This window comes from Bacillus rossius, chromosome 3 (genome assembly GCF_032445375.1).
Source record: "Bacillus rossius redtenbacheri isolate Brsri chromosome 3, Brsri_v3, whole genome shotgun sequence".
Taxonomy (NCBI): Eukaryota; Metazoa; Arthropoda; class Insecta; order Phasmatodea; family Bacillidae; genus Bacillus; species Bacillus rossius.
This window is the reverse complement of record NC_086332.1, coordinates 61,678,826-61,693,286: the sequence shown is the minus strand read 5'-3', so window position 1 is coordinate 61,693,286 and position 14,461 is coordinate 61,678,826. Positions and strand designations below refer to the sequence as shown.

At 35.9% G+C, this 14,461-nt stretch overlaps 1 protein-coding gene across 1 annotated transcript in view; it reads left to right on the top strand.

Annotated features, from left to right (window-relative positions):
* The window catches only part of LOC134530774 (piggyBac transposable element-derived protein 4-like), a 31,779-nt gene extending 24,650 nt beyond the window's left edge, over positions 1 to 7,129 (top strand). The window contains exon 3 of the mRNA XM_063365952.1: positions 466 to 7,129. Coding sequence (XP_063222022.1) covers positions 491 to 5,191 — 4,701 coding nt within the window. The 5' untranslated portion in view covers positions 466 to 490 and the 3' untranslated portion in view covers positions 5,192 to 7,129. The remainder of the gene's footprint in view (positions 1 to 465) is intronic.
* The last annotated feature ends 7,332 nt before the right edge of the window (positions 7,130 to 14,461 follow it).

Below are 14,461 nucleotides of genomic sequence, written 5' to 3'. Positions count from 1 at the left end.
GAGGAGGAATAAAAAAAAATCGAGTGCTGATTAATATTAGTCCAGTAGAAATTATTGAAGTCCGTGCGTTTTTAAAGGGGGACCTTTTTTTTATTATTACAATCCATTTTTGGTAAGCCAAAGAGGAATTTAAGCATGGGAGCCATTTCTGAAATTTTGGCATTTGGCCGCCATATTGAAAAAACAAAACCCAGTGCTTTTACATGATAATTCTTGGTATATTCACCAAACTAACCCTTTTTTTTAGGTCGGGGCTTTTTTTAATAATTACATTTCATTCATTACATTATATAATGTAGTTAGCATGGTAGACATTTGTTTAATTTTAGCATTTACGTGCTATTAATGTAAAAAAAGAAACCAGTATATACTATATGACAGTTTTAATTGGAAGTCTCAAATGTCCTATGTGTAATTGTTATGTTAGTACTATAGTCTGTATATATTTTCTTTTCTTTGTTGCAGTGAGTTAGTACAATAGAAATGGAAAATGGATGATCCTGGTGCATCAAAATTAAGAAAAAGACATGCATTATTGAATGCATCGCCACCTGAACCTATTGGCAAGAAAACAAAAACACGTGCAGAAGACGACTGTGTGATATGTAAGCAATCAACTACATCTAAAAGAAATCCACTACAGAATCCAAATCAGGACACCTGGAACAAAATTGCAGAAAAAGCACTAGAATGGAAGGATTTAGGGACGAGCTTTGATGATATTCACGAAAAGATACAGGTAAATGCTTTGCCTAGGAAAATTCATAAAGTCTGCAGGCTTGAAGTCGTTGGTCATAAGCTATTACGAGCACAGGATACATATTATAGAAAATCTATGCCTGAAGAAAATGTGGGAGAAGCTGCTGGTACCTCTGCAGAACACACAAAAGAACAACGCATACGAAGCAGCCGCATTGTTTCTAAATCTGTTTGTGTTTTCTGTACAGAAACCTTGGAGGGAAAAACTGTTAGAAACAATGTTGGTGGAAGAACACCAGTGAAGGTTCACAGACTGGAAACACAAGATGCTTGGAAAACTTTCTCCAAAGCAGTCGAGTACGTTGATGATAAACAAACTAAGGATAGACTGCAGGCTATAATTACTTTCTGTGACAATGAAGGAGGGATACGGAAAGCAGCTGCGTTGGATATTAAATATCACAAAGACTGTTGGAAGACATACTGCAGACCAGTGTACCACCAGAATGCGAGCGGCATAAAAAAGGAACATAAGCAACAGCGATTAAAATGGTTGGAAGAAAAACAAACTGAAGCATTTAATAGCCTGTGTGAATATATTGTTGAGTACTTGGACATCCGCAAAGAGGTTTATACTCTGAGAGACTTATTGTCAGAATATGAGCAAATTCAGAGAGACATGATGATCAGAAATGAAGAAATCAGAAACACATGTGACGACAAATACGCCCTACGTTCCCTTCGCCAAAAACTGGAAACACGTTTTGGAAACAATATTGGATTTCAGCCGAGATACCGGCGAAACGAATCTTCAATAGTGTTTTTTACTAAGCATGGTGGGGCATATGTGGAAAGTGCTTTGAATAGTTGGGGCATGAACACTTCAAATTTGATACAGAACGTTGCTAAAATTCTACATGGTAAACATAGAAAAGTGCCTGGAATACCATGGCCATGCCAGGTTGAAGAACTCAAGAATGATAATACCCCTAATGACATCCATAACTTAATAGCCTTGCTTGCTGACCCTTATGCTAAATTGGAAGAAGACCGTGCAGTTGTTGAAGAACGTTTGCAGTCAGCTGTTCGTTTCCTATCTGAAGGTGTAATGCATTTAATTACAAGAAAACGCCAACCACTGCAAGTAAGTTTATCAATATCTGTACACAACTTGACGGGCAGCAAGGAGCTTATCAATGTTCTCAAAAAATTGAGAATTGGCATTTCATATGATGATGTACTCGACGAGTTGTCAGCATTAGCATTACAGCAACACAACAACGGAGAACTTAATAATACTGGTTCAGATATCCTAATATGTCCACAACAAATAGCATCAGGTCAGCCGGGAACAGTAGTGATGGATAATGATGATTTTAAAGAAGACGGACTTACCGGTTCTGAGACTAGTCATTACACGAATGTCATAATGGCACAATCAAAATCTTTTCGTTGTGATGCACAGACGAATAGCACAACATTAATTATACCAACGCCTGAAGCCAGAAGAGCTCTAGTTTGCCCTGTTGTTACCAAAAACTTGCAAAATGATGGCATACATAGCGACCCACAACCACATCAATTGAAACCTGCTGAAAACACTGTAACAGTTCACAGACTGGTAGCTCACTCACTTCACCGTGTGATTCAAAAAGAAGGAACTGTGCCTTCATATACTGGTTACCATTGTCACCTTTCAAGTGATACGGACAAGTGGGAAACATATAATGTCAAATCTTATTCACAACCACCAGGTAAGGAAGTTGTCAAAGATGTGTTGAATTGGTGCCAACGAGTTGCCAAACACAAAAAAATGCCTCTTATTCAACTTGTTGGTGACCAAGCAATATATAAATATATTGAAGAATGCCTATGCGAGGATGAGGATAGGTGGTCTCTCGTAAAGGGTGTGTTAGGTGGATTTCACACAGAATTGTCATACCTTAATGCTGTAGGAAAAAGATATTCTGGAAGTGGTATCGAAGAATTAGCTGTTGCTGCAGGTGTTGTAGCTGTAGGAAGTTTAAGTCAAGCATTATCTGGGAAACATTACAACAGGGCAATGCGTCTGCACAAATTGATAGCAGAAGCTTTAATACATATGCTTACACAAAGTTACATTGAAAATCACCCAGATATACTTGAAGGCTTAGAACAGGTGGTGGATATTTCAACAGAAAAAGAATTTGATGAATTTGTTGCATCACACTCATTTAATGAATTCGTGCAATTGATGTTCCAAAATATCTTTGACAGTAACTCAGATATGGCAAAATTTTGGCTATCTTATATTATTGATGTGGAAGTCTTGTTTCAGCACTACCACTGTCTACGGAGTGGAGTAAATTTTGATGAATACTTAAACAGTTGTCGTAGAATGCTTCCTCTACTAGCATCATATGGAAACATAAATTACCTTCGCTTCCTCTCTCTCTATTATTGGCGAATGTCCAACTTGACAGATAATGAGAAGAAACATATGGCTTCAATATACTCATTTTCATTGACTGGCAAGAGTTACAGCAAATTGCCTCCTGACCAGGTCATTGAAATGACTATGAACAAACAATCCAAGAACCGTAGAAGTGGTGGCTGGGTGGGATTTTCCAAGAATCTATCCATGATTGCTATTAACATTTTAAGCAGGCCTGCTGTGTTGTACTTGAGAGAGCAATTGCAAGAAGCCATAGATATGAAGAAGCCTATTTACAGCCACCCAGAATTGGGTCCATCGAGGATGAAGAAAGACTTTCGAGTGATTCACGAAGTGAAACTTGCTCTAGAGGAATGGGATGCGAACCCATGGGACCTAAGTCGGCCAACTCTACGCTCACTTTGCACTGGACAGCCAGCACCAGAACATGTAGTGAAAAGTTTGGACACAGCTCATGATGAGGGAAATGCCATGGCAGAAGCAATATTGAACAGACTTTCTTCAGAAACTACATCACTCCACAACCCGATTACAAAGAGGAAAAGCCAAACGTTTGCGACGAAGACTGCCTCCACTGCAAAGAGCAGGCAAACACTGAGGACATTGGTAGATCATGCTGCAACAAAGCAAGTTGTCGATATGTTAACAAGTGGAGAAACTGCGACCATGACACTACTGGATATCATGCAGTATAGAATAACAACTGTGTGTTTATCATTGTTTACAGCTGATGGTATGTTCCATAAACCAGTTAAGTCAAAATTCATGACATTACTAGATCTGCACCCTGTGATGGCACCACCGCTTTACCATGCTATCGTAGATCTCGGAATGGCCTGGAACAAGATACCAGCTTGCAAGACTTGGAGTCTTTATGCCTACAACCTCTACAACTTCATACTAAGTCGCCATCCTGAAGCAGTAGCTTTTCACATAGTCAATGATATTTACAACGAAGAAACATTGATTGACAGTACTAAATATCATGAGCAAAAACGTCGTATGATATCGTATGGGTTCGTGCCGAACATTTACCCCATTGCTGACAAGCAAATGCCTACAGGAAGTGCATGGCGTTCATTTCTCTCAAAGCCTGCAAATAAACTAAGACTTCAACACTTCCTTCTCAATGAATGGCAATCCTATAAGCACAATACTAACTGGTATTACACGAAAGATCTTCTCTGCTATGATCTCATATCCAACGAATGTGATCCCCGATTCGAAGCACCACTGCCATGTGAAGCAGATATCAGGGCGTTCTTCCAAGCAGCACAATTAGATGATCCTCATCCAATTGTACTTGATTTCGAAGACACAGATGTATGGGTTATTGCTTCATACATCAGTCATATAACCGAGCAGGATATGTACATGTATAAAAGGAAATCGGGAAGTTCTGCAGAATTCTACATCTGTCGCTCATTGTTCTCTAAAAAAGACAAAGCATGTGCTGCTCTTGGTCTCTACACATTTACAGGTTGTGACACGGTAGAAGGTTTCTTTGGCTGTGGCAAAGTGACAGCAATTAAACACATTCTCCAATCAAATAATCTGACATACCTACAGACAGTACTACAACTAGGAGTCAGCAAAGAACTATCCCATGAAATGTTCATTCAACTGGAGTTGTTAACGATTAGGATTATCTACAATGACTCTGTGAGTCAACGATTGTGTGAAGCACGAGAAAGAAAATGGAGGCAGTTACGACATTATGATTCTGCCAGGTTGCCTCCAGACGAGGACTCATTTAGACAACACTGTCTCCGAAGTCATTTGCAAGCTTATGAATACAAGAATGCGAGACTTCTAAAGCAGTTGCCCCCTACTAACTTCGGGTGGGAAAGGCACAAAGATGGATTGCGACCTGTCACACACACCATACCCGCACTTCCATTTGGAACCCAATTGCCTCAATCCAATGAAACCCTTTCAGAGGAGTGTGACAATGAATTAGAAGATGAAAAGGAGCAAGTCAGTGGAATTCTTTATGACTCATCATTGGAAACCAGCGATACAGATGAAGAGTATAGTGATTCAGTGGAAGATCAGTGAGATGATTTTCATATACAGTGAACATTAACTATGTGTGATGTTACATTCAAGACATTTCCATATGTAAAAAAAAAGTCCTGTTTAAAAATGCACAGGCTGTGGTGTATAAACCTGAAAAATCATAAAGCATACACTAGCTTCTGTTTTTCAAAATGGCGGCCAAATTCCAACATTACCAAGGTGACTCCCATGCTAAATTTAATTCTCTAAATGTTAATAATGAAATTCAATCTAAATATTAAGGTCCTGTTTAAAAATGCACAGGCTGTGGTGTATAAACCTGAAAAATCATATTGCATACACTAGTTTCTGTTTTTCAAAATGGCGGCCAAATGCCAAAATTACAAAGGTGACTCCCATGCTAAATTTCATTCTTTCAATGTTAATAATGAAATTCAAACTAAATATAAAAATCCTGTTTAAAAATGCACAGGCTGTGGTGTATAAACCTGAAAAATCATATAGCATACACTAGTTTCTGTTTTTCAAAATGGCAGCCAAATGCCAAAATTACAAAGGTGACTCCCATGCTAAATTTCATCCTTGGCATTCCAAAAATGATTTCCAATCATAAAAAAAAGGTCCCCTATAAAAACGCACGAACCTTTGTATATCGACCGGACTATATATACATCTACAAGACATTGTTGTAAATGATCAAAATGTTAGTGTTTCTACTATAGGTCAGAATCTCCACGATACATGGATGAAAAGAGCCAAGATTCCATGTATTAGAAACTTTGGGAGACTGGATCTTTTTATCACCTTCACCAAAATTGAGTTATTTTCACATTAAAAATCACAAGATAGACATGTTTTGATTTCAAGAGTTTTCCATTTAAAACTTCAAAAAATAATAGACCATTTAACAAAAAAAATATATTTTTGGACCAATTAAGGCCTTTGATTATAGCGTTGAATGGCAGAAAAGGTGTTTACCGCATTCTCACATAGAAAACTTAATATATGCAAATAAAATGATAAAGTTCATTAAGTTCTCATCAAAAGTCCTGGGGTGCACATACACAATAGACAATGTTAGAATCCAGTTAAACTTAACTCAGATTTACTTCTTATTACACTAGCCAGTGAAAAGATAAAGCAGTTTTTTTTTGACGTGACGTCTAATAAATCGATGAACGCCGGCTGCACGCACGAAAAAGTGTCCCACTACGGATGTATCCTGTTTGCTCATTGTACGCATGCGTGGCATCTCTCTTCATTCTCATTGTACGCATGCGTGGCATCTCTCTTCCACTCGATTGGAACAACCATCGATTTGACTTTTCAATCATATTTTCGTCGTTTGAATTATTAATATTATGTAATTTAACGATCGTCCACCGATTTTCAGCACTATCGGTAAGGTTATTTAAAAGTAATGTTGAAAATTCAAATACGTTTTGAACCAACAATGGTGTTTTACAGTTACACATAATAATTCAAATTACACCCAGGATCTTTTGCACAATGTTTAAAAAAATATTGTAACACATTATAAATAAGTTTGGTATATTTGGGATGCGTATTTGTTATAAAATCGTGTTAATATTATTCCCCTACCATGAACAAAATTTTTATAAACATATATATAACATCTGAAACTAAAATTTATTCAGTATGGCCTCGTGGGCGTGTGGTTAGCGTACTTAACTCTAGAACTAAAGGTTGTGGATTCGAAACCCAGCTGTTGCAAAATATCTTTTTGTACTTGTAAAAATAAATACGGCGCACGCAACATTTCAAAAGTAATAAATATATTTGAATTAATGAATGCAAATAAAAGTAAATTTATTAATTCGATTGCACATTTCATTTCACTCCTTTGTATCCATAAAAAAAGTGATAATTCAATAAAAATGATTCAATTGTATTCATAAAGTATGAAGAGGTAGATTTTATCATGCAAAAGATAGAAAAATTAAAAAAAAAATGTTCCTCAAAGAATATAATATTTTTAATGCCTAAATGGTTTGGTTGCAAAAACCTATTACGGCTCAGTCTCAGGCCGAATATCATATTTCTTTTTCTTCTGGATAAATCATTTCATCAAATTTTTGTTATGACGTCACGTTAAACTATCGTCCGTAAACCGACTTTACAGACAACCAATTTTTTTGCAAAAAGTTTTGAAATTCATACTCACCTGCACTACGTTAAAAGTTCTACTATTCAAGTAGGGTGCGTCCAGTAGTGACGTCACACCAGGAGCATTGAAAAGACAAAAGGGCAAATACATGAGGCAAGCTGCAGCGCGAAGGGCATGGCAAGTTTTTACTCAATGATCCACTTACTTGAAGTCCAGTGTTGCCAGCATGGTGTAGAGTGTACTTACGAACTGTAATATGGCCCATCTTCTCCTTACGCCCTCACACTTCACGATCCTTGATTTGCATGTGTACGAGTGTAGCCAGGTGAAGCCAACATGGCCTTCACTCAATTGCATCACCAATAGACAGGAGATAGAAATACGCACGCCACCCAGTGAATAGCCGATGTGCAGAACTGTAAACTCTCGTGCACTCGTAGTCATAAACCCGGTTCCGCTGCACAGTCTTTAAGGACATATTATGTGGATGAAAAAAGGCACAATCACTCAAGCGTTTCACTCATGCCTCATGAACTCTGCGGGCGGAGCGCGATGCGACTCGACTCACAGTTCCACTCTCTCCGGCTTGCCGCCGCTGTGCACAGGGACTAGTGTCGCATGTCACACCAACACTGGTATCAAAAAAACTTACAGGGGAAATAAATAATAACCAGTAATGTGCCCCACACAGTTACTTAAATAACTAAAAAGATAATAAAAATATTACAAAAGACTGATATAAAAAGTTACAAACTTACACACTAGTCAAAATTAAAAAAAAATATATATAAATCTTTTAGCACCTGCTGGCACTGTAGCCAACCCTAGGTGAACAAAAGGTGCAAGAAAAGTGGGGAAATAAAATACTAACGGTAAAATAAATTAAATTAAAATTGCCAACCAAATTTTTTTTATTAAATGATAAGAGAAAAATAAGCCACTGACATGACAATGACACAAATTTATGGATTTAAATAACTTCTTAAAATTGACACAATAAGCTCTTGCTCTAGTCCAAATAATATCAACTTCTTACTGTATGATATGCTGAATTAACTCGAAGCAAATATAAGCTTTCTTTTAATAAGGGTTATGAAATCATACTCATTTACAATAGTTCCAGAACTGATAACATTCTTAAATTTTTACATATAGCAAATATTTTAATCTTAAAAACATTGAACAAATTTTTTTATTTTTTTACCATCATGGATATAATTAAAATTTTTTCATAGAGGATGATGTAAAATAAGACTGTTTATTACTTTTACCAAACAAAGTATTGTTCTATGATATTGCAAAGAAAATAAACATTTCAATTTTGTGGGATATAACTCTATAGTATAAAGAAATGGAAAATTCATGACAAGCTACATAAAGGTAGAACCATTCAAGAAAGCCCTGCAAGGAAGTCACATATATACTTTAAACCAAGCACACAAGAAGGAAGGAGAAAAACTCCAAGATACCCTAAGATGACATTGCAGGTATTACACACAGCTTTTTTGTGATTAGGAATCTTCATATCGTGGAACACACGCTAGGTTCACCCTCAGAGGTACCCTAAGAATGTGCTTGACTCTCTACTGCATATCCTGTGCAATCTCAAATGCCATAGTAAGCCTTTAATAAGTGCAACATTTATTTGCATGCCATTCAGTGTATAATTTGAACTATTTTAGGTACTGAGCAATTGTTATTGAAATTTTTTTACACACACCATTATATAAATGATCAAAAACAATTTTATTTTGAATAAATATATACCCTCTCTTTTGTAAGAAATATTCTTCCTGAAGCCAAGTGACTAAAGGAAAGGAATTGCTATTTTGAAGTTTAAAAATTTTTCTTTCAAAATTACTCTTTGCAATTCCATTACCTCTATGAATGGTTAAATATACTTTTATTTGTGATTTCTTAGTTTGATTTAATATCTTTGATTTTGCAAATTTGTTTACAGCCAAAGGCAAGGATACTTTGTAAATTTAAAAATTAAATTTTTTATATACACTTTATTTAAGTCTGTGACCGCCTAGTTCAATCTGACTAGCCCGGTTATTGGCAGACCAACAAAGAAAGTAATTTGGTTAGTACCAAATTTGAGAACCTCTAAAGAACATAAATGATCTCTGAGTATATGTTTATGATTATTGGTGGTGAATCAATAACAATCAGTAACAATTTACGTTAAGGTGATCCACTGTGTTATTTATAAACACAAAATTATACTTATCATTAATCTCAATTTTTACTCCAATTCCAATAATAACTCAAACGATTCACTGTTGTAATATGAATAGTTGTATTACTGGAAAGGATATTGTTTTCACATTACAACATTATAATTGGAATTTTTATAAGAATAACTATGTATATTCAGTAGAATGGTTTAAAAGATTAATATTGCACAACCTGTGTAATAGGAAACCTCTTCAAATCAAAATTTAATATTTATATTGTAATATCATCTTGAAACTTGATATTACAAATATTGCTATATTCAAATGTAGTAAAGTTTTAACTTATTTTAGCTCAATCGGGACTCTTTGGTTAGTATTTCAGGTTAGGGGTTGTCCATTAATCATGTGATGTTTTTTTAGCAAATTTTTAACCCCCCCTCCCCCCTAGTGATTTGTGGTGAGGTTTTAGACTACCCCCCCCCCCCTCCCAAAAAAAAAAAAAAATCACGTGTATTTTTTTGGTACAAAATATTTTTAAAAATTTCAGAATATTATCTTTAAATATAGGTATAATCTAATTTAATTGTGGAAAATTAAGCACAGCATGTATATTCGGCGCCAAAATCACAGTCTTACTGGCGACTGGCAAGGCGAGCCGGGCGGGGATATTGTTGCCTGGCTACGGCGAGTCAAGGTCACGCGTCGCTTTTCGGTTTAGTAGAAATCGCGTGAAAAAATAAATACACGTGATATCTCTCTACATCCTTCCTTCCCCCTTGTGATATTTCGTGATTTTTCCGAAAACCCCCCCCCCCCCCCCTCCCCCTTTCGAGCCTCATAAGATTAATGGACGATCCCTTATATGGGTGTAAGTAGGTGAATCAGACATAAGATTGATAAACTGCCGTCGGGTTACGTACTGCTACTAATTATAAGCTTGTGAAGTTGGAAAGATGTAAAAATTTCTCGTAGTTCATAGTTACCTCAGAATATGCCGCAAGTTAGGGACAATACCACCTTAAGATATGATATTTCAACTATACCGTGAACTGCGCATCTCAGTGACTACATTAGTACTGACGTAGTGATGTCCTAGTTCTCGATCTTCCTGATGATGACTCCACAGGAACAGCAGCTTCTCGATCTTCCTGATGATGACTCCACAGGAACAGCGGCCCTCGGTGTGTACAGCTGGATGTGGTACAGATGTGGACAGCGATGGTTAGTTGATGGGTCTCCAAACCGGCGATTCTTGATGACGACGAAGGGCAGTTGTTCACATTCTTGATAATGATGTAGTGATTTACTATCCTCGATGACGCATATGTAGTTCTTGACTATCTTCGACGACGACTATGTAGTTCTGGTCTATCTTCAATGACGACTATGTAGTTCTTGAATACCTTCGACGACGATTATGTAGTTCTAGACGAATATTGACAGCGATGAACTATAACTTTTATATAAATTTTAGATACGTACATTTCTCGAAGTCTCAGTCAAGTCTGCTGCTTATTTTCTTTCATGCTCACCGTTCGAATTTACCATTCCTAATAAAAATTCTCCATCGACCTTCTAATTCAAAAGCAAGAATAGAGGAAGTAGGCAAATAAATATTTTTAAATCCAAAGATATCGTTGTTAAAAGTTACTATGAAGTATAATGAAAAGAAAAAGAAGAAAGTTCCCCAAAACACAAGTTGTGGCAATACTTCACAAATAAATATATACAAATTTTGAAATTAAATAACATTATTAATTACTGTAAACTACTGGTTGGTTTATAAGTCATATCAAGAAAGAATGTTTCTTCCAAAATGACTAAATGTTTTCTTGTAAAATGTCCAATATTGTAAGGGAAATTTTGATTGGTTAACATATCTAGAAGACGGACGTTAGTATTTCCAGGTCAACAGTTTGGAACAGTCACCGTTAAACACGTAAGATGTGAGTAAAGACCTGTAAAATTTGAAAAGTTTTGTGAGATTTAGTGTGATTGAAACTAATATCAATTTTATTCAGAATGATAATTAAGTCATCCTGACTACTATAAATTGATTTTACACAAATGGTGACTATAATTTATAAGCAGAGGACATAAAAAAGAATATTCCTAGGGAATTAACTGTTGAGACTGTTATATAATGTGTTTGATTTATGAAGAATTTTGCGTCCTGTAGCAGTTTGAAGTGCGACGACAAGAATACTGAATTGTATGGTGCAACTAACGATTTTACAAGATTCCCAGACTTTGTCTACTCTACGGAATTCGCTACTCAATGGGACACAATTAGATGCAGAAATTTCATCTTCTAGTAAAGGAAAATCAGAGGCATTCTGTCTTCTGTACTGAAGCGTCCAACCTTGGAGAAAGGAATACATCAAGGACTTGTTTTATTAACCAAATTACACGTTTGGTATGTCAAAGCTGGAATATCACAGTATGTGAAAGTGTTTTAACAGTGCCACTGTAATTGCTAATTTCAGTTTTTGCAATTGGTTATCTGATAGAATAACTCTAAGGTTGTTTTCATTGATTTCTCAGATAAATTTGAATAATGTTCACTTTTACTATATCCAGATGTATAACTGATGAGTAGACTCATGTTTGCTCTACCTGACTTAAATGAGTTAAAATGAAAGCATTATAACTTTATTAATTTTTGAAGGATTACACAATTGAGTTTTTAAATTACTATTTTGACAACACAGTTTTACTTTGTTTATTAATTCAAAAACATTGAACAAATGTAATACAATTTTGTTTGTAATGTGTCAAATGTAAATGATTAGTATTATTTTATTTAATATTTTCCACAGTTCTTGTTAAATTGAGAAACAATTATTACCAGTAATCAGCTTTTTGTAGTTCGTGGCAGTTGGTTAAACTGCCTTAATTTTTTACAGTGCTAGTCGGCCTGTGTAAACAACGATATCTTTTGTGGCATTGGTTATACACAGTATTCTGTATTTCCGATTGCATTCATCATCCATATGAAAAACTCGGGAAAAATAACTATTAAGTTGAAAGGTGTTCGACAGTATTATGAAAAAAAAAATGCCAACCCAACCACCAAATAAATGTATGAAGTGTCAAAAATTAAGATCAGTTACTGTAGCATGTCTAGATTAATACTGCACTTAAAAAGGGAATTCGATACTCAAGGAAAGCATGAATCTAAAAAAAAATTAATCCACTAGTGTAGGCCAATCTACCTCCAAGCAGTTAGAGATTGATGAGACTAATCAGTGGAATCCTAATCATCCTAAAGCTAAAGTGATCACACAAAACATTGGAGAGTGGATGGCTGGTTCCATGGTGCTCTAAAATGTTGTGCATAATGTGCACTTCAAGAAAATTTTACAATCTGCACAGCTCTTGTACAAAGTTCCATCGCGTACAACTTTTTTTTAGGCAAGTTGTATATAGTTTGTACAATTCAGTGCAGGGAAAACTGTCCAACATTTCTAAGGTTGTTGCTAATGCTACCATCGCCTGTATGTCCTCGTGTGATTTTTGGACATCACGCAGCAATGATGCCTACATGGCAATTACATGGCATTTTGTTGAAAACTTTGCATTGCCCAAGTATTGTTCGAGATGTGCTAGGTTTTCAGGAAGTCATATAGCTGCTGCAATTGGTGACAAACTTAATGAAATTACGTATGACTAAGTGGGACCTTCTAATACTTTAAGAGGCTAAAGTATCTCTCTATATGGTAACTGACAATGGCAGGAACATCAAACTTGGTTCCACAATTTGTAAAGTTAAGTTCACACATTACAGTGCTTTGCCCATACTCTCCAACTAGTTCTAAGTGATGCCAAGAGACGTACAGAGAGCATGAACTTAATGTTGAAGAAAGCAAGAGCAATAGTTGGACATTACAACTTTACAAGAACAGTTCAGCAAATTTACAGTTGCACAAAATTCAAGAGTTGGGACTCGAGTGATTGGAACTTATCCAAGACTGCAATGAGATGGAACTCAGAATTCCTCATGTTAGAAAGATTGATGATAAACAAAGCAACACTTTCCCAACATTTTCTTAAACTTAACATTGATAATTTAACTGGCAGTGAGTGGCAACTTGTGAAAAACCAAGTGGCAATTCTTTAACCACTTCACGAAGCAACAACCCAACTCTGCAGGTGCAAGATACCAACAGCATTCTTGGTAATCACTGCCCTTTTTTCAATGGAAGCTTGCCTAAATGAGCATATTGACAGTAATAGCACGGTAGGAGCTGATATTTTTTCCAAAGCCCTACTGTTTCTTCTTAAAGCCAGATTCCCAATGTATGGAAAACAGGAACCATATTTCACTGCAATGCTTATAGACCCTCGCTTCAAGTCTGTTGTGATTCCAGAGGAAGAAAAGTCAGTGTCAGTAAAACACTTGCAGTCAGTGCTGCAAAGATTACAACAAACAGGCTACATCATCTGTTAGTTTAATTTCATTACAACATAAACCTTTGTACAAAATTAAGTTGTAACTAAAAAATAAAAATTTTAAAACATTTTGATGCAGACATGGAACAAGTGCCTGAACCCAGTGTCAAGCCGCGGAGTGGATTATGGAAACAATATGACAGCTTACCCAGCCAGTTCTTCAAACTTTAATGATACATCTATGAGTGAAATACACAATTATTTGAGTATGCCTTTGCTTGAAAGATGAAGATCCCTTAAAATTGTGGGGAAAAAAATCTTGCTGCATTGCCAAACCTTTGCAAGATAACAGTAAAGTATCTTGGAATACCAGCTACAGAAGCAGCAAGTGAAAGTTTTTTCATCAGCAGGCAATTAGTGCTCCTTCATGAAAACCAAATATTATTTTGAAGATTTGATATATTACTTCAGTGTTCTATGTTAATCAAAAGAAATCTTAGTAAGTTTGTTTTAGTATATTTACATTTTTATTTAATTTTTTTGGCCTAATTTATATTTTACTAAGGTGAAGGATATTAATGAAAAACACATTTACAATAAACAAAATTG